Here is a 15513-nt window from a genome sequence, read left to right on the forward strand (position 1 = left end):
GCATTTTGTGAATATAATTTATTGCTAATTGCTACTGTGGACATAGTAGTTATGCTGTTTGGAAATGTGTTTCATCTGCATGTACATCACTTTAATCAATGTTCCTATTTTTTGTTTGGGAAATCTTGTGTGAATCAAACTGAAAACCACCACATCAGAGCAATAGATATGATAAATGGAATGCAAGAAACTTGTATTCCTCCTGATCCCGTATACTTAGTTGAAAATCAGTCCAGGGAATGCAAAGTCTTTTTGATAGTAAGGACTATTGCTTTTCTTCTTCTTATCCCAAGAACAGACTCAGGGATCCCCGAGTATCCCTCCTGTATCTTACTTCCAGGTTCCCAAGATGTTGATCTGTTAATCTGTTCCTCCAAGGAGAAAGGAGGCGGCCTGCCCTAGTAGAATTGCTGGGCTTAACCAAGGATCTCCCTATGTCCTTCAGGAAACTCCCCAGAACAGACTAGATTTGTTCACTCCTGGGAGAACATGGATACAGCTCTCTGGTCAAAAGATTGACACCCAGGCAATACTTTTCCAAAAGTATTTTCTTTATTTAGTGTAAGCAGCCTTTCCTAATGCAATTCATCTAAACATCAGTTAAAACATAAATCCCTTAGCACAGGTATACAAGCTGAAGTACCCAATATTGTAATGTTATACAGTTGGAATGGCTTAAGTGATTATGTTCTGCACATGGTGATCAGTCATACATAGGACACTGCCAGCAATTTTAATAAACTCTAAACTTTATACATGGTAACATAAACATACACACTACAGACACTCATCTTTAGTATCCCAACCATACATATTCATTAACCCTACTTCTGTTTTATATCCTACACTATACCTAGCATGCTTACTCTCCATAGGTTATTCTTCCTCTGTTTTGTCAGGATCCTTCTGCTCTGCACTAGAAGCACTGCTGCTGCTTCTTCTGATGTTCTTTTGGTTCTCCTTCTTTATGTCCTGCTCCTTACTTGACTGACTTTTGCCTGCTCGCTCTGTCTTTTATAAAATTTTTGGCCTGTTCTGATTGGCTTGTCTCCCAATCCTAGCATTAGCATACCTATCCTCTAATCACCTTCAGACCCTCTCTGATTGGTCCATGCTTACATTTAGCAGTTGTGATTGGTCTATAACTGTCAATTAAAGCTGTTACACAATAAGTTGTAGTATTATGGGATATTTGCTATTATGGGATGGTGACCCTAACCTAGTTTTGGACTGACCTCTCCTTGCAGCGTTGGGGTGACCTTTACTTGACCTCAGTCCATATCCGCCTACCAACGCACTAGCCATAGACCAAAACTGCCATCTCTCTGTCCTTGGCTGTGTGCCAACGTTGTATGCATGCTTAAATTACCAACCGTTTGAACTATAAACCATCTTCTTATTTCTTTAATATATGCTTAATGGTAACATATGGACCTTAATGTTATGATCTATCACTGCCACCCTGTTTCTTACCAATTTAGTTAATTTTAGTTCAGTTCTTCCCATTTTCAGTTCTGTGCATAAGAAACAAAATAGAGCAGCTCAAAACCCTTCCTATCATCCTGGCCTTTAATTGGTGTAACAGAGTTGTAGAATCCCTATGGCAGAGACTGGAAACCCCAGTTGTTCCAGGCACAGCAAAGATTTCATTCCATTATTAACTGTAATAATTGCATGTATTTAAGTTTAGCAAGGAAGAGCAGCAGACTGTATTTGTCTGCATTTGGGAAACCTTTACACTGCTCGCCTTCTTTAGTATCCGTTCATATCACTTATTGTGGGAAAGTAATGATGGAAGCGGGGCTTGTGGATCATGATTTGTGAGTTCAATGTATCCTAAAATTCAGTGGTTTCAACTAGCAAAGGAGGACTTACTTTATTCAAAACTTCACACAGTAGAGTTGTAAGAGGGTGATGAACTACCTTATTTTCATCTCATGTAGGTCTAGTTGCAAGGAAATAAACACATGCTATTCATGTAGTACAACAAACTAGTGCTGATTTATTTTGAAACAGATGCATTATGTGCATTGCCTGCAGGGTATCCAGTTTTGCAGTCATTCTACCCAGAATCCCAGTGGATGTACACATGTATTTCATAGGTAACAGTCTACGTCCATGTTTTTATTTTTTTTTTATTTTATTTTATATAAACAAGCAATTACTCAAGCCCCAGATCCACCAAAGGATTTAGGCGCCTAACTTGGGGGAAGGTGAGTGTTAGCACTTGTGTATAATCTGTAACATATGGATGGTCAAGGGGTCATGAACAGGTACTGAAAGTAGACATGACCATGATCCCTTTCTTATGGGAGAGGGAGATCTAAAAATGTTTTTTTTCTGTTGTAACTCAGATGGTAAAAGTTGAGAACCACTGACCTAACATGCATGTAGAATATGTGTAGTGTGCAGTGTCTTTGTATGATTTTTGGAAAGCCGTATTTTCTAGGGCAGGAATCATGTTTTCTTTGTTCTTTTATAGCATTGAGCATGTTATTGATACTCAGTAAATTTCTCTCATTTGGACATTTATATATTATCACAGTCAGGAATGTTTTCCTTCTACCTTCTAATGGGAGAAGCTGTGTGTCAGCCTATCCAGCAGAAGATATATTTTCTCACCACAACTATTTTAAAAAAAAATAAAAACTGTACTGTAGGAGGCTCAACATTTGAGCTGCATCGACAAATATTCAAATCACATCCACTTTTTTGTATGTTTGTTACAAACAGGAAGGAAAATCCTTTTTCAAGGCTGTGTTTATTTAAAACTCCTACTGCACATTTCTAATAAATTTACTCAGATCCTTGAGCAACCCATCTCCAGGTAAAAATAAAGACTAAATTAATTTCAGAATAACACCAAGTGAACTCACATAGGGGAGTAAACTAGCCACTGAGCTTTTCTCCTCCAATTCCTCCTCCAACACCTTTTCTCTTCTTCTCTTTTAATGGGAAGCACAGAACTCCCCTGCTCTGCTGTCCTGGGGAACACACAACTGCTTACTTTTATCTCACAATCTGAGTGGAGGGAGGAAGGAACTCTTGATGGTGGCATATCTTTTATAATACCATTGTGAGGGTGATAGTCATGAATTGGGATGGGGTGCTATTGACCTATGAGGGTTTGCTGTATGAACAAAAGGTCTGCACACCCCATTCCATATTACATTAGGTAGGAAGACTTTTTTGGCCAATCAAATATATTTTACTTTTGTCTTCCTAATACAAAAGGAGCCCTTGCTAATCTTGTTAAATAGTCATGATTCTGTGACCCTGTTTTACAAAGCAGAGCTTGGGTTCAGTTCCATCTACAGACCTAAATATGAACACAAGTGTGTGAGTTATAGAGCATCTTTCATAAGTTACCGAATGTGTCTCTGTTAAAAATATAGAATTGTAAATGGCAGGGTACTACTCCAGACAGCTACAATTCTAGATTCTTGTCCTACCAGTAGGAAAAAGCCTGAAGGATTTGCTGTGTTGGTATCATTGTCTGCTTTCCCTCAAAGTGAATTCTCCTGGGATACGGGAGTAATTTACACTTCCCTGCTCCTGCAGTAGTATATCAGGCTCATCATCTTTTGAACGTAGATCTTTAAAGAATCTTTTTTTTTATATTTGTAAGAAAAAGAAAAATATTACTATGGGCTAAAAATTCATATGTACAACCTCAGAACGCATGTTCACATTCAAGGAATAAACCTCTGAAAACAGTGGTTTGTAAAGGAATTACTTGCGAAACCCAACCTAACTATAGTGAAGCATGATTAAAGTTGTTATAACAAAGCAAGTGAACTTGTTAAATTGTACAAGAGTTTCATATTTACATACTGCTTTTTTCTATGTCATACGGACCCAAATTTATACACACTACCTAATGAGGTTTTTATCTTTGCTGCCTGTGACAAATTTTATATTAATGATACGTGATCGTGGTGCCAATTAAATTAGTGTTAAAGATTTTTTTTTCACTGTTTTAATTTCAGGTTTGGATTCTCTAACAGGGCATGCATTTCCAGGTAAAGTTTCAGTTAGATATTGTGTAACCTTGTGCGTTTTATATTTATTTTGTTTATATGCTTTTTTCTTTGTTTGTTTTGTCAAATTGTGTGGTTTCCCCCACATGCCATTTCATGTGAAGGCTATGCCTTAAGATTTTTAGTCCAGGTACATGAAGAGGAGATACCAATATCAAACTTAAAAAAAATATAACTGAAAATCTGTTTGCAGTGGGAATAACACCATCTTTAAAAAGTAAAACCAAACCAAAGAAAAAAGATTGTGGAACTAAAAATTTCAGATCCAAATTAGAATAATTGAAATGAGTTCAAAGTGGAGATCAGTTTAATAATCTGGTAACATTAACAAGCCTATGCCTGGATAATGATTTAGGAAGTGTAAGATTCTGTTTCCACTCTGCTGAAGTTTTGAACAGTCACGGGATGGTGTCCTGTAGAGAGACAAACAAGGGTGGGGTACACCATTATAGTAATTCTCACAACTTTCCTGCACACAATTATATCTAATATGACATGACCAACATGATTTAAAATAAAAATAGTCCCTGTGATGGCTGGATTAGCATTATTATATCCTCAGAGCCATAATTTACTTAACCAATGTAAACGTTTTGGGTTGGGAATTTTCCAGTCAGGAGCTAGATTTGATGCTCATTGATCAAGTGAATTTCTACATTGTGCCTGGAATGTAGTTTTTACGTAATCAATCAAAATTATGATGCAATAGTCCATTTAAATAAGCAGTCTCCGTAATGCTGCAAGCTTTCTCTGTTTTACAAATGTCCAGATGTCCACCTCTACTCAAAATCTCCCTTCATGGTAGAGCAATGAGTCCAATAAAATGAAACAGGTGGTGAAATCCAAGTCATAACATGTTAGGTATCCAAGGAGCTGTTGACCCAAAGGTAGAGATTGTATGTCTCCGTTTTATTAGAACAGTCTTGGTCTTTCATATGATATCTAAGTGCCCAAATGTCTTTTGGGACACATCAAGTTTATCTTTGTTTTCATGCAATCAATAAAGGTGTTGTTTTAAATAACTACAGAAGGGGGAAGGTTTTGTGCTGGGCTTTTCAGATGCTTATGTGGAGGAAAGATTTCGCCATTCTTACTCATTAAGTACTTTATGAGTAGTCCCACTGGTATAAATGAGAATACTCATGGAGTAATGTACCCCCAGTCAATCTAAGGGTTCTGTAAATCTGTTTCTTAAGACAGGAATAAAATCACTGTTGAGTCAGAAGTTGGCAGAAGTAGCATCAGTACACATTCATTAAAAACAACAAAAAACAGCCTTTTTAGTTTGAAAATATGGCCACTTTAACAGAAGGAGATTACTCAAGCAGACTAACAGTAGGGCTTCACTATTATTTTGTGTGAAGCAAAGTAGTGGGAAGGAGACTCCATGTTTGTTCTGCTAAGAAAACATCCCGTGTAAAGGCCAAATGCATCCCAAGTGTAAGCACATGCAACTCTATCAAGTGGCCCTTTGCATAACAGGGATACATATATCCTGTGCATAGTCGACCGTCAAAGAGATGCAGATTGATAATATCTGTGTCCATGAGGAGTAAAAGCCTGGAAATGGGGATTTGATTTATATAGGTTCAAAATGGAGCTCTATTTAACCCAGAGAAACAATTTCCTCAGTTTCAGTGCTGCTTGATATTGCTCAGTTGGCTGCTGTTTCTTCATCATAGCTTAGTTTAGCCAAGGCACCAGCTTTTGGTTTGTTAGCATTTGTTATGGAAGGAGATGTCAGTCCATGGCAAATGCAGCAAATAACCTGCACACACACAATTTTTCTGGCAGAGCTGAGACACTTTCTTTCCTCACAGAGAGATTTGTCCCCAGTGTGGGATGTTTTACAGTGCCCCCGAGGCGAAGACTGTATGCTTATCTTTGGTCATTAGTTATTAATTGGCTCCTACTGTGGTAGTTCAGCTAGTCACATGTGTAACTATGTTAGCTTTGCTGACTTAGGCCCTTGTCCTGTTTATATTCATATGGATCCCCACTGACTTCACACAGATACTATGGGGGCGTAAGGGTCTAAAGCTGTGGATCTTTAAGTGGATTCACACCCCTAGCATAAAATCACTATGTTGTATGGACATGTTAGTTATGAGATTTAAGGCTCTTCATCGAAGGAAACTCTAACCACCCAAAATGTATGGGTCTTTGTATTTTTGTTGCTCTCCCCTACACTCTCTAGTTTGTCCACATCTTTCTTAAAGTGAGGTGCCCAAACCAGGATGCAATATTCCAGCTGAGGTCTTACCCGTGCTGAGCAGAATGGAACAGTTACTTCCTGCGTCTTACTGTCAGTACACGCAATAGTTATGTTAGCCTTTTTCACAACAGCATCACATAATTGGCTCATGTTCAATTTGTGATCTACTATAAACCTCAGATCCTTTTTGGTGGATATAGCGTACTTGGACTTTCAGAAAGCCTTTGACAAGGTCCCTCACCAAAGGTTCTTAAGCAAAGTAAGCAGTCATGGGATAAGAGGGAAGGTCCTCTCATGGATCAGTAACTGGTGAAAAGTTAGGAAACAAAGGGTAGGAATAAATGGTCAGTTTTCAGAATGGAGAGAGGTAAATAGTGGTGTCCCCCAAGAATCTGTACTGGAACCAGTGCTGTTCAGCCTATTCATAAATGAGCCAGAAAAAGGAGTACACAGTGAGGTGGAAAAATTTATAGATGATACAAAATTATTCAAGATAGTTAAATCCAAAGCAGACGGCAAAGAGTTACAAAGGGATCTCACTAAACTGGGTGACTGGGCAACAAAATGGCTAATGAAATTCAGTGTTGATAAATGCAAAGTAATGCACATTGGAAAACATAATCCCAACTCTACATACAAAATGATGATATCTAAATTAGTTGTTACCACTCAAGAAAGAGATCTTGGAGTCATTGTGGATAATTCTCTGAAAACATCTGCTCAGTATGTAGTAGCAGTCAAAAAAGCTAACAGAATGTTAGGAACCACTGGGAAATGGATAGATAATAAGACACAAAATATCATTATGTCACTATATAAATCCATGGTATGCCTAAACCTTGAATTCTCTGTGAAGTTCTGCTCACCTCACCTCAAAAAAGATAAATTAAAATTGGAAAAGGTACAGAAAAGAGCAACAACTATGATTAAGAGTATGGAACAGAGCCCATATGAGGGGAGATTAATACGACTAGGACTTTTCAGGCTTGGAAAAGAGATGACTAAGGGGGGATATAAAATCATGAAAGGTGTGGAGAAAGTGAATAAAAGTGTTACTCCTTCACATAACACAAGAACCAGGGGTCACCCAATGAAATTAATAGGCAGCAGGTTTAAAACAAAAGGAAGTATTTCTTCACATAATGCACAGTCAATCTGTCTAACCTGTGGCCAGTGGATGTTGTGAAGGCCAAAAGGATAATAGGGTTCAAAAAAGAATTAGATAAGTTCATGGAGGATAGATCCATCAATGGCTATTAGCCAAGATGGTCAGGGATGCAACCTAAGTTCCCTGTAAGGTGGCTGCACAGCAGGCTATCAAAAGCCATGCAGGCGGGGGGAGGCCCTCCCCTGGCCCGGCCCAGCCCAGCCCAGCCCCACCGGAGCTTCCAGGGAGAGGTGCCCCTCCCCCAGCCCAGCCCTGCCAGAGCTGCTAGGGAGAGGCGTCTCTCCGATGGCCTGGCCCAATCAGCCCCACAGGAGCTGCTGGGGAGAGAAGCCCCTTCCCCGGCCTGGCCCAGCCCAGGCCCCCGGAGTTGCCAGGGAGAGGAGCCCCTCCCCCGGCCCAGCGCGGCCCAGCTCTGCCAGAACTGCCGCAGCCCAGGAGAGGTGCCTCTTCCCTGGCCTAGCCCAACCCAGCCCCACCGGAGCTGCTGTGGCCAGGGAGAGGCGCCTCTCACCTGGCCCCCAGCTGCTACAGCAAGAGAGGGCTGAGGGACTCCTCTGTCTCCCTACCGCAGCCCTGGGGCAGCCTGCACCCCAAACCCCTCATCACCATCCCCACCCCAGAGCCCACACCCCCAGCCAGAGCACTCACTCTCCTGCACCCCAAGCCTCTGCCCCAGCCCTGAGCCACCTCCCACACGCAGAACCCCTCAGCTCCACCCTCACCACACATCACCTCCATATTGGTGCACGTAACAAAATTCATTCCACACATGGGAGGGAACACTGGATGCAACCCCATACTCTGGGTGTCCCTAGCCTCTGACTGCCAGAAGTTAGAAATGGATGACAGGGGATGGATCACTTGAAGATTACCTGTTCTGTTCATTCCCTCTGGGGCACCTGGCATTGACCACTGTCAGTAGACAGGATCCTGGGCTCGATGGACCTTTGGTCTGACCCAATATGGCTGTTCTTATGGGTTGTTTTTTTCTACAGTACTGCCACCTAACATGTTGTTCCCCATTTTGCATGTATTCTTTTGATTTTTTTTTCTTTCTTACTTTACAACTTGTCTTTATTTAATTTCATCTTGTTGATTTTAGACCAATTCTCCAGTTTATCAAGGTCATTTTGAATTCTAATCCTGTCCACCAAAGTGCTTTCATCCCTCCCAGCTTGGTGTCCTCTTCAAACTTTATAAGCATACACTAATTATCCAAGCCACTAATGAATATACTGAACAGTACCGGAGCCAGGACAGATGCTTGTAGAATCCCATTAAATATGGCCTTCCAGGTTGAAAGGAAACCATTGGTAACTCTCTCTGAGTACTATTTTTCAACCGGCAATGCACCCATCTTGCAGTAATTTCATATAGACCACACTCCCCTAGTTTACTTATAAGACTGTCATGTGGGATAGTGTCAACAGCCTTATTAAAATCAAGATATATCACTATACCAGCTGCTTCCCTGCCCCCATCCTCTAGGCCAGTAACCCTGTCAAAGAAGGAAATGAGGTTGGTTTGGCATGATTTGTTCTTGACAAATCCATTAGGGGCTCTCTCCATTCCCTCAATACATACATTAGCTCCCCAACAGCTCCTGGGCTATAACTCGCACCATCATTCCACTGCTTCTCCTGACAATGAGAGGGTAGCCCCTTTTGCTTGCTTCCCTCCCTCCCTTTCTCCAGGTGACAACCCTCTGTTTCCACTTTTATCTACCCCACTTACCTTGCCAGGGCATAGCACCCTTCCTCTTTCTTTCCTCCCAAGTACAGACTCCGACCTTCTGCCCTCTTGAAATCACGGGCTGGCTAGCTCCTCCTTTCTTCTGCCTCAGCTTTCCTTTGATTGGTCCCTGTTGCTGCTGCTGGGAGGGGGCGGCATGGAGCTCTGCATCTAAGTCACAAACCTTTTGGAGTATCCTGATTCTGCCGAGAGGGGCTACAAAGGCAGCCTGCAAGCACGTGCAGCTCTTAGCTCTGCACCCTTTCAATGAACGAAGTAGCTCACTTGAGGGGCAAGACCTCAACAAGCCCGGCCTGCCCCTTGCTCCCCGGGGTGCACTCTGGTGCTGCTGTATTGATGGGACTGGATGTTACTAGTCCCTCTTTCCCTGACTGCGCTCTACGGTGCTGCATTAAAGGGACAGATTGTATCAGCCTCTTCTTTCCTCCCTCATATACTCCTTGTGCTTTCTCCACTGTGATGCTGGAGAGAAGGGAAAAAAGAAGGGCAACTGCCACTAATGCTTTTAGTCTTTAAAGGAAGGAATTAAGTGGGTCTGATGACAGTAATCCCTTACTGGCAGCTTTCACTATATAGATTCACTTTCCCCAGAAGTCCAATGTGACTGTCCCAGTCAGAAGCAAAGCAGACAGAAAACTAGAAGGGTTTTTGGACTCGACATACATAGATTCATATGCCAGAAGAGGAATCTCAAATAGGAGTAAAGAGGTTATTTTACCTCTTTATTTTTTTGGCAGTGGTGCAACCACTGCTGGAATAGTGTGTCCAGTTCTGGTGACCACAATTCTAGAAGGACATTAATAAATTGGAGAGAGTTCAGAGAAGAGCCACAAGAACAATTAACAGGTTTCAGAGTAGCAGCCGTGTTAGTCTGTATTCGCAAAAAGAAAAGGAGTACTTGTGGCACCTTAGAGACTAACAGATTTATTTGAGCATAAGCTTTCGTGAGCTACAGCTCACTTCAAAGGGTTAGAAAACATGCCTTACAGTGGTAGATGCTGGAAGCTCAATCTATTTAGCTTAACAAAGAGAAGGTTAAGGAGTGACTTGATCACAGTCTATAAGTACCTACATGGGGAACAAATATTTGATAACGGGCTCTTCAATCTGGCAGACAAAGGTATAATATGAAGCTAGATAAATTCAGACAGGATATAAGGCATATATATTTTACAGAAAGGAAATAACCCCCAGAGCAATTTGCCAAAGGTTTTGATGGATTCTCCATGACTGGTGATTTTTAAATCAAGGTTAGATCTGTTTCTACAAGATGTGCTCTAGTTGAAACAGGAATTGATTCGGGGAAGTTTTTGCCTGTCTTATTCACAAGGTTGGACTAGATAATCACAATGGACCCTTCTGGCATTTGAATCTGTTAATGAATTATGATTATCTAGTCTGACCTCCTGCATACCACAGGCCATTGGATCTCCCTCAGTAATTTCTGCCTCAAACCTATATGTTAGACTCTTGTAAATTGGGACAGATATAGGACTGTTTGTATTATTTACATAGTGCCTTAGGTTAAAGGTGGTTATTAATAACAATCTGTTTTATGTTGTGCAGGTCTTAAAATATGGAGAAGAAACACTTAAGATAGAAAAACACATTTAAAAACAAGAAGTCGACTATTTTAACTCTGCTGTACATATGGTCTGAATTTTCTACATGACTATTGTAGAGATTTTGAAATGATTCAACAATATAGTTATTTCCTGCAGTACCAGTATTACAAATGTTAATCTGTTCAGTGCTTAAACATAATAATAGCAATATAAAGTTCATACAAAATATGTTCTACAAGCCTTTGGTATTCTTTTCACATGAATCATTAGGCAAACTTAGTAATATAATTTTAAAATTGATGTGATTTTAGGAATCTATAATATATAGAAATCTTTTCCACTGTAAGATTCAAATCCTGTATTGTAACTTGTGTCTTGAGTACAGCATGCCTAAGTAGAATTAGAGATAGGTAGAATAGTGTCTATTAGAAGTTTCTGATAGATTTTTACCAGGTGGAAAATGTCACTTGTTTTAAGTAGAGAAAGTGATGTATCACAAGCATATCTCTCTTCCAGGTAGACCCTGTTCTTTTTGTGTTTGTCATCCACAGGACTTGCCAAATACATATCAATATACATCGTCATGGATGAAAAAAGGGTCTATTCATAATGCCAGATTCTCAGCTGATATAAATTGACATAGTTGCATAGAAGTTACTAGAGACTTCAGGATGTCCAGATGCTTGATTTTTCTCCCTTCGGCTGATATATCGGTTGTTTAATTGTTCTGTAGTAGTTTAGCTTTTTGTTATATCTTCTTCAAATTCCATTCCAACACCAGCTCTGGAATGTTTCCTCCTTTCTTTACTAACTTCCCAAATTGATAAAAGCTTCCTGATAGGCCCTTGTCAATAAGATCCAAAGGCTGAGCTTTTGCACATCTTTTGTGTAGCTCACAGTTTATGAAGCCCAAACCTCTTTCAGGATTAAGATTGTGGGTGAATACTTGTTCCAACAGTTCTTTATTCATTTTGGGTAATGAAGCCAAACTTTAAAATGCCTCATTTTTTATTCTGATAGCTTTTCACCAATGCTGGCAAAAGAATCTTCAGGGTTTGTGGTACTTGAGGTTTCAGCATTGTACTCAGAACTCAAAAATCTATCCTTAGATACAGATTTGCATGGTAACTCAGTGACTTTCAAGAGGCAAACAGGATATGTCTTTCTCGAATCTTCATACAGCTGTTGTAGTATATTGTCTTATAGGAAGAATTAGGAGAGGGATGGCTAAAAAATGCCAATAAGAATACATTCTAACTCCTTGAATGCACCTGACAATGAAAGATAGTTGGTTTGTGACTACTTTTATACCTGAAGAAATGGCACTTTGTCCTTTTAGAGAGAGTGTGTTATTCCACGGGTTACAGCTAGTAAGTAATCTGTTGAACTGTTCATATTTTAGACTAACCATCCTGTTAAGTTTAGATGTTATGTGAACATTGTATTCTTCTCCATTGCTTGTGGTTGAAATCATAGTTTACCAGCCAGTGCCTGCTCAATCATGCTGTTGGCAACTGTGGCATTCAGTAATAAGTTAGAGTAAATCTTACATTGTCTAACTACATTCTCTAAATTTTCCGTGTGGTTTTTCAGAATTCTTTGGAACATTACGGAGAGGTGGACATTGTAAAACAGATGATCAGGGGCTGTGTTTAATCCAAGATTCTCAGCATCAAAAATCTGTGACATCTAAAGTCATTACCATTTGGATGACAAATTAATCTGTTCAAAGACATTGTTGGAGATATTATATTATAAAGATGTTACTTTCTAACTATCCTCTTGAAGACTGATTCAATTCCAATCTCACACTTAAACTGAAGTTTAGTTAGGATTAATCCTGATTTACACCACAATAAATCAGAGCAGAGGACCCAAGCTGAGGAACAAACAGTGCAATCTTGATAGATAACACAAAAAGTAAAGACATCAAATCACCGATGTATAGGGAATGGTGTGATGACAAAACAAAAAGAACTATTGTGACTCACTGACTATTCCTGGTATTTCCCATGTTTTGCAGAATTCTGTGGGTAAGGTCAGAAATGAGTGAATATTCTCATAAATTGCACTTGTCTTGGTGGGCGCCACTGGTCCATGGTTCAGCAGTAATTTTAAAGTTGCATTAATTCTGGATACTTTTTGCATGGCCTTTCGCGGTTCAACTTGGATGAAATTTTCACCTGAGCAGAATGCCAGTAAAAGGCCTATACACCAAATAAATTTCACGTGAGCCCTCAACATCTGAAGTGGAATTTAAGTGGTTCATATGCTTTTTGCTGACCGTAACTCTCAGTCTGCCAAGCAGAGCTGTGTGGGAACTGGAATTTCTCTTCCACGGAAAATTTTGCCGTTCCAAAAAAAAACATTCGGAATCAGAACAAAAAGACACAGCTACAGAATTTTTCATGGGAGGAATATAAAAAAATCAGTTTCAGAAGAACTAATATGAAATTTTTCAAAAAGTTCCAGTCCCACCTCCCAGGGGCTTTTCAGTTTTCTGGATCTGCAGCAGCCTGCTGAGAAAGCTGTCAAGGAGCCTGAGAGCTGGAGCTCCCAGGACTTTCTGAGTTCTCAGCAACCTGCCTATTGAGCCACTTGGAAGCCTGGGAGCCTGAGCTCCCCAGGAGCTTGCTAGATGAGCTGCCGAGGTGCTGAGAGGCTGGAAGCCCTGAGATCCCCGGCTCTGTGGCAGTCCACCAGGTGAGCTGCTGAGGAGCCTGGAAGGCCAAGGAGCTTGATCTATCTGGTAGCCAGAAAGCATTCTGCTGAGGAGGCAGGAAACAAGGCAGGCATCTGTTGGAAACATGACTGTTTTTTGTCAAAATGAAAACATTCCCAGTGGAATGTTTCAATTTCAATTAAAAATGGTTTGTTAGAAAATTGCCAATAGCTCTGTTGCCAAACATGGAACACAGTGTGTGTTAAAGACCCAAAATGAGGGACACAGAAAATTACTCATGCAGGAATCTGAAAATGATGTGGGGTTCTTTCCTTTGGTGAAAATAACTCTTTCTATAATCTCAGTTTCATGATACTTTATTTTGGATGTAAATAAATACTTTTCAACAAGAAAAACCAAGAGGACACTGGAATTAAAATAACTTTGGAACCAAAATGAGTAACATTCTTTGAAAAGAGGTACATGTGAGAGGTAAGGTGGTGACCCTCTGCAGAGGGGTATATTTCTCACCACATGATTAGTTGGCTTCCCTCTCCTTTGTCTATCGCCACGCTTTTCTTTTCTTTTCTTTTCTTTTCTTTGATAACAGTTGAATATAGCTGAAGTGCGAGAGATTTTATCTCTTGCTTCCCAGTCATTTGTGAAACTTGCTGTCCTTCTAGATAAAGTCTGGTGAACTCCTGACTGTATATAATGTTAAGTTAATGACTTATTTTTTCAGTTGTGCTTTTAATTAATTTTGTTTGTCATTTTATTAATTTGTTGTTGTTGTAAAGTGCTCTGGGGGTGCTTGACATTAAGGCTGCAATATAAAAACAGCGTGATTATATGTCTCATTCTTTACTTTAAAACAGAATTGAAGGGAAAATGAAAATTTCATCTGGACCATAGTTATTGCAGGATGATGTATCTTTGATTTACAAAATAAATTAATTCATTACTTGATCTCTATTCAATTAAACATTTTCTTCCTTGAAAATCTGAAACATAATTATTTGAGGGCTGCAGAGGCAGCAGTAATTCTGATGTTGGGCTTGTCAAGTTATTCTGAACACTCTACTAAGGCAGTGATTTTTCTGCGTTGTCAGTCATCCATTCTTGCTCTACATTAGTCTGGGACGCAGCTCGAAATGACATTGTCAAAAGCCTGTTAAATTGCAATACATCTTAAATAGCTCCAATGCATCAGTATGTTGAAGGAAACAGGTCAGAATGAAGAATCTATTCCATTCTTTCAAAAGAATGATATTCAGATGTTGTAAGCTAATTCTATATTCTATGGGAACTCATGTGAAGGAAGGTGTAAAATTGGAATTATAGCCAAGGGCAAATCCTAAAGAAAATTAATTTGGACTAAGGGTTGCAGAAGTGGTCAATTAGGTTGGCTTGTGTCATTAATCTGCCAACGTGATATTTTAAAATATAGGTTCTGGCAGTTCTCTGAATTATTGTGTATAAAATTATTGTAGCTGTTAGACGCATGCAGAAAATGTAAAAGTACTGTTCTGATATTGCATTAAATCCTACATTTGCTTGAAAAGAAACTAACTACTTTGCATAACATACTGTCTGGAATAGAAAGAATGGTCTGTTGTTAAGGTCTGTGGTCTAAGAGTCAGAAGTTACAGTTCTAAGTAGATTCTTGTGTGATCTTCGGCAAGTCACTTAGTTTCCTTATCTTAAAAATATGGATAAAAAATCTCCAAGGCTAAATTCATTAACATGTATCATATGCTTTGAAACCTTAATCTAGGAGGTGCTCTAAAATACAGAGGTGGTGGTATTAAATATTTGGTAACATTTCTAACTAACCTCGCTAACATACCATATAGCTGTAGCTTACGAAAGCTTATGCTCAAATAAATTTGTTAGTCTCTAAGGTGCCACAAGTCCTCCTTTTCTTTTTGCAGATACAGACTAACACGGCTGCTATTCTGAAACATACCATATAGATGTTGCTCCGTAGTTCAGAGTTCATGACTTCAGTGGAGCAATTCCAATTTACACCAGCTGTAGATTATTCCCAGAACACTTTACAAAATGACAGCTTCATTTAGTATCATACATTTTTCTATACCACAGTATGCTTT

The 15513-nt window shown here is 39.7% G+C and overlaps 1 protein-coding gene across 9 annotated transcripts in view; it reads left to right on the plus strand.

The window, feature by feature from the left end:
- The window catches only part of DLGAP2 (DLG associated protein 2), a 705175-nt gene that overhangs the window by 506675 nt on the left and 182987 nt on the right, over nucleotides 1-15513 (plus strand). For 6 of the 9 annotated variants that reach the window (XM_074947769.1, XM_074947768.1, XM_074947777.1 and 3 more), the window contains one exon: nucleotides 3990-4022. The exons of the other annotated variants lie outside the window; for them this stretch is intronic. In XM_074947769.1, the coding sequence (XP_074803870.1) occupies nucleotides 3990-4022 (33 nt within the window). The remainder of the gene's footprint in view (nucleotides 1-3989; nucleotides 4023-15513) is intronic. 9 annotated transcript variants of the gene reach the window in all.

The sequence above is a fragment of the Natator depressus genome, chromosome 3 (assembly GCF_965152275.1).
Source record: "Natator depressus isolate rNatDep1 chromosome 3, rNatDep2.hap1, whole genome shotgun sequence".
NCBI classification, from domain to species: Eukaryota; Metazoa; Chordata; order Testudines; family Cheloniidae; genus Natator; species Natator depressus.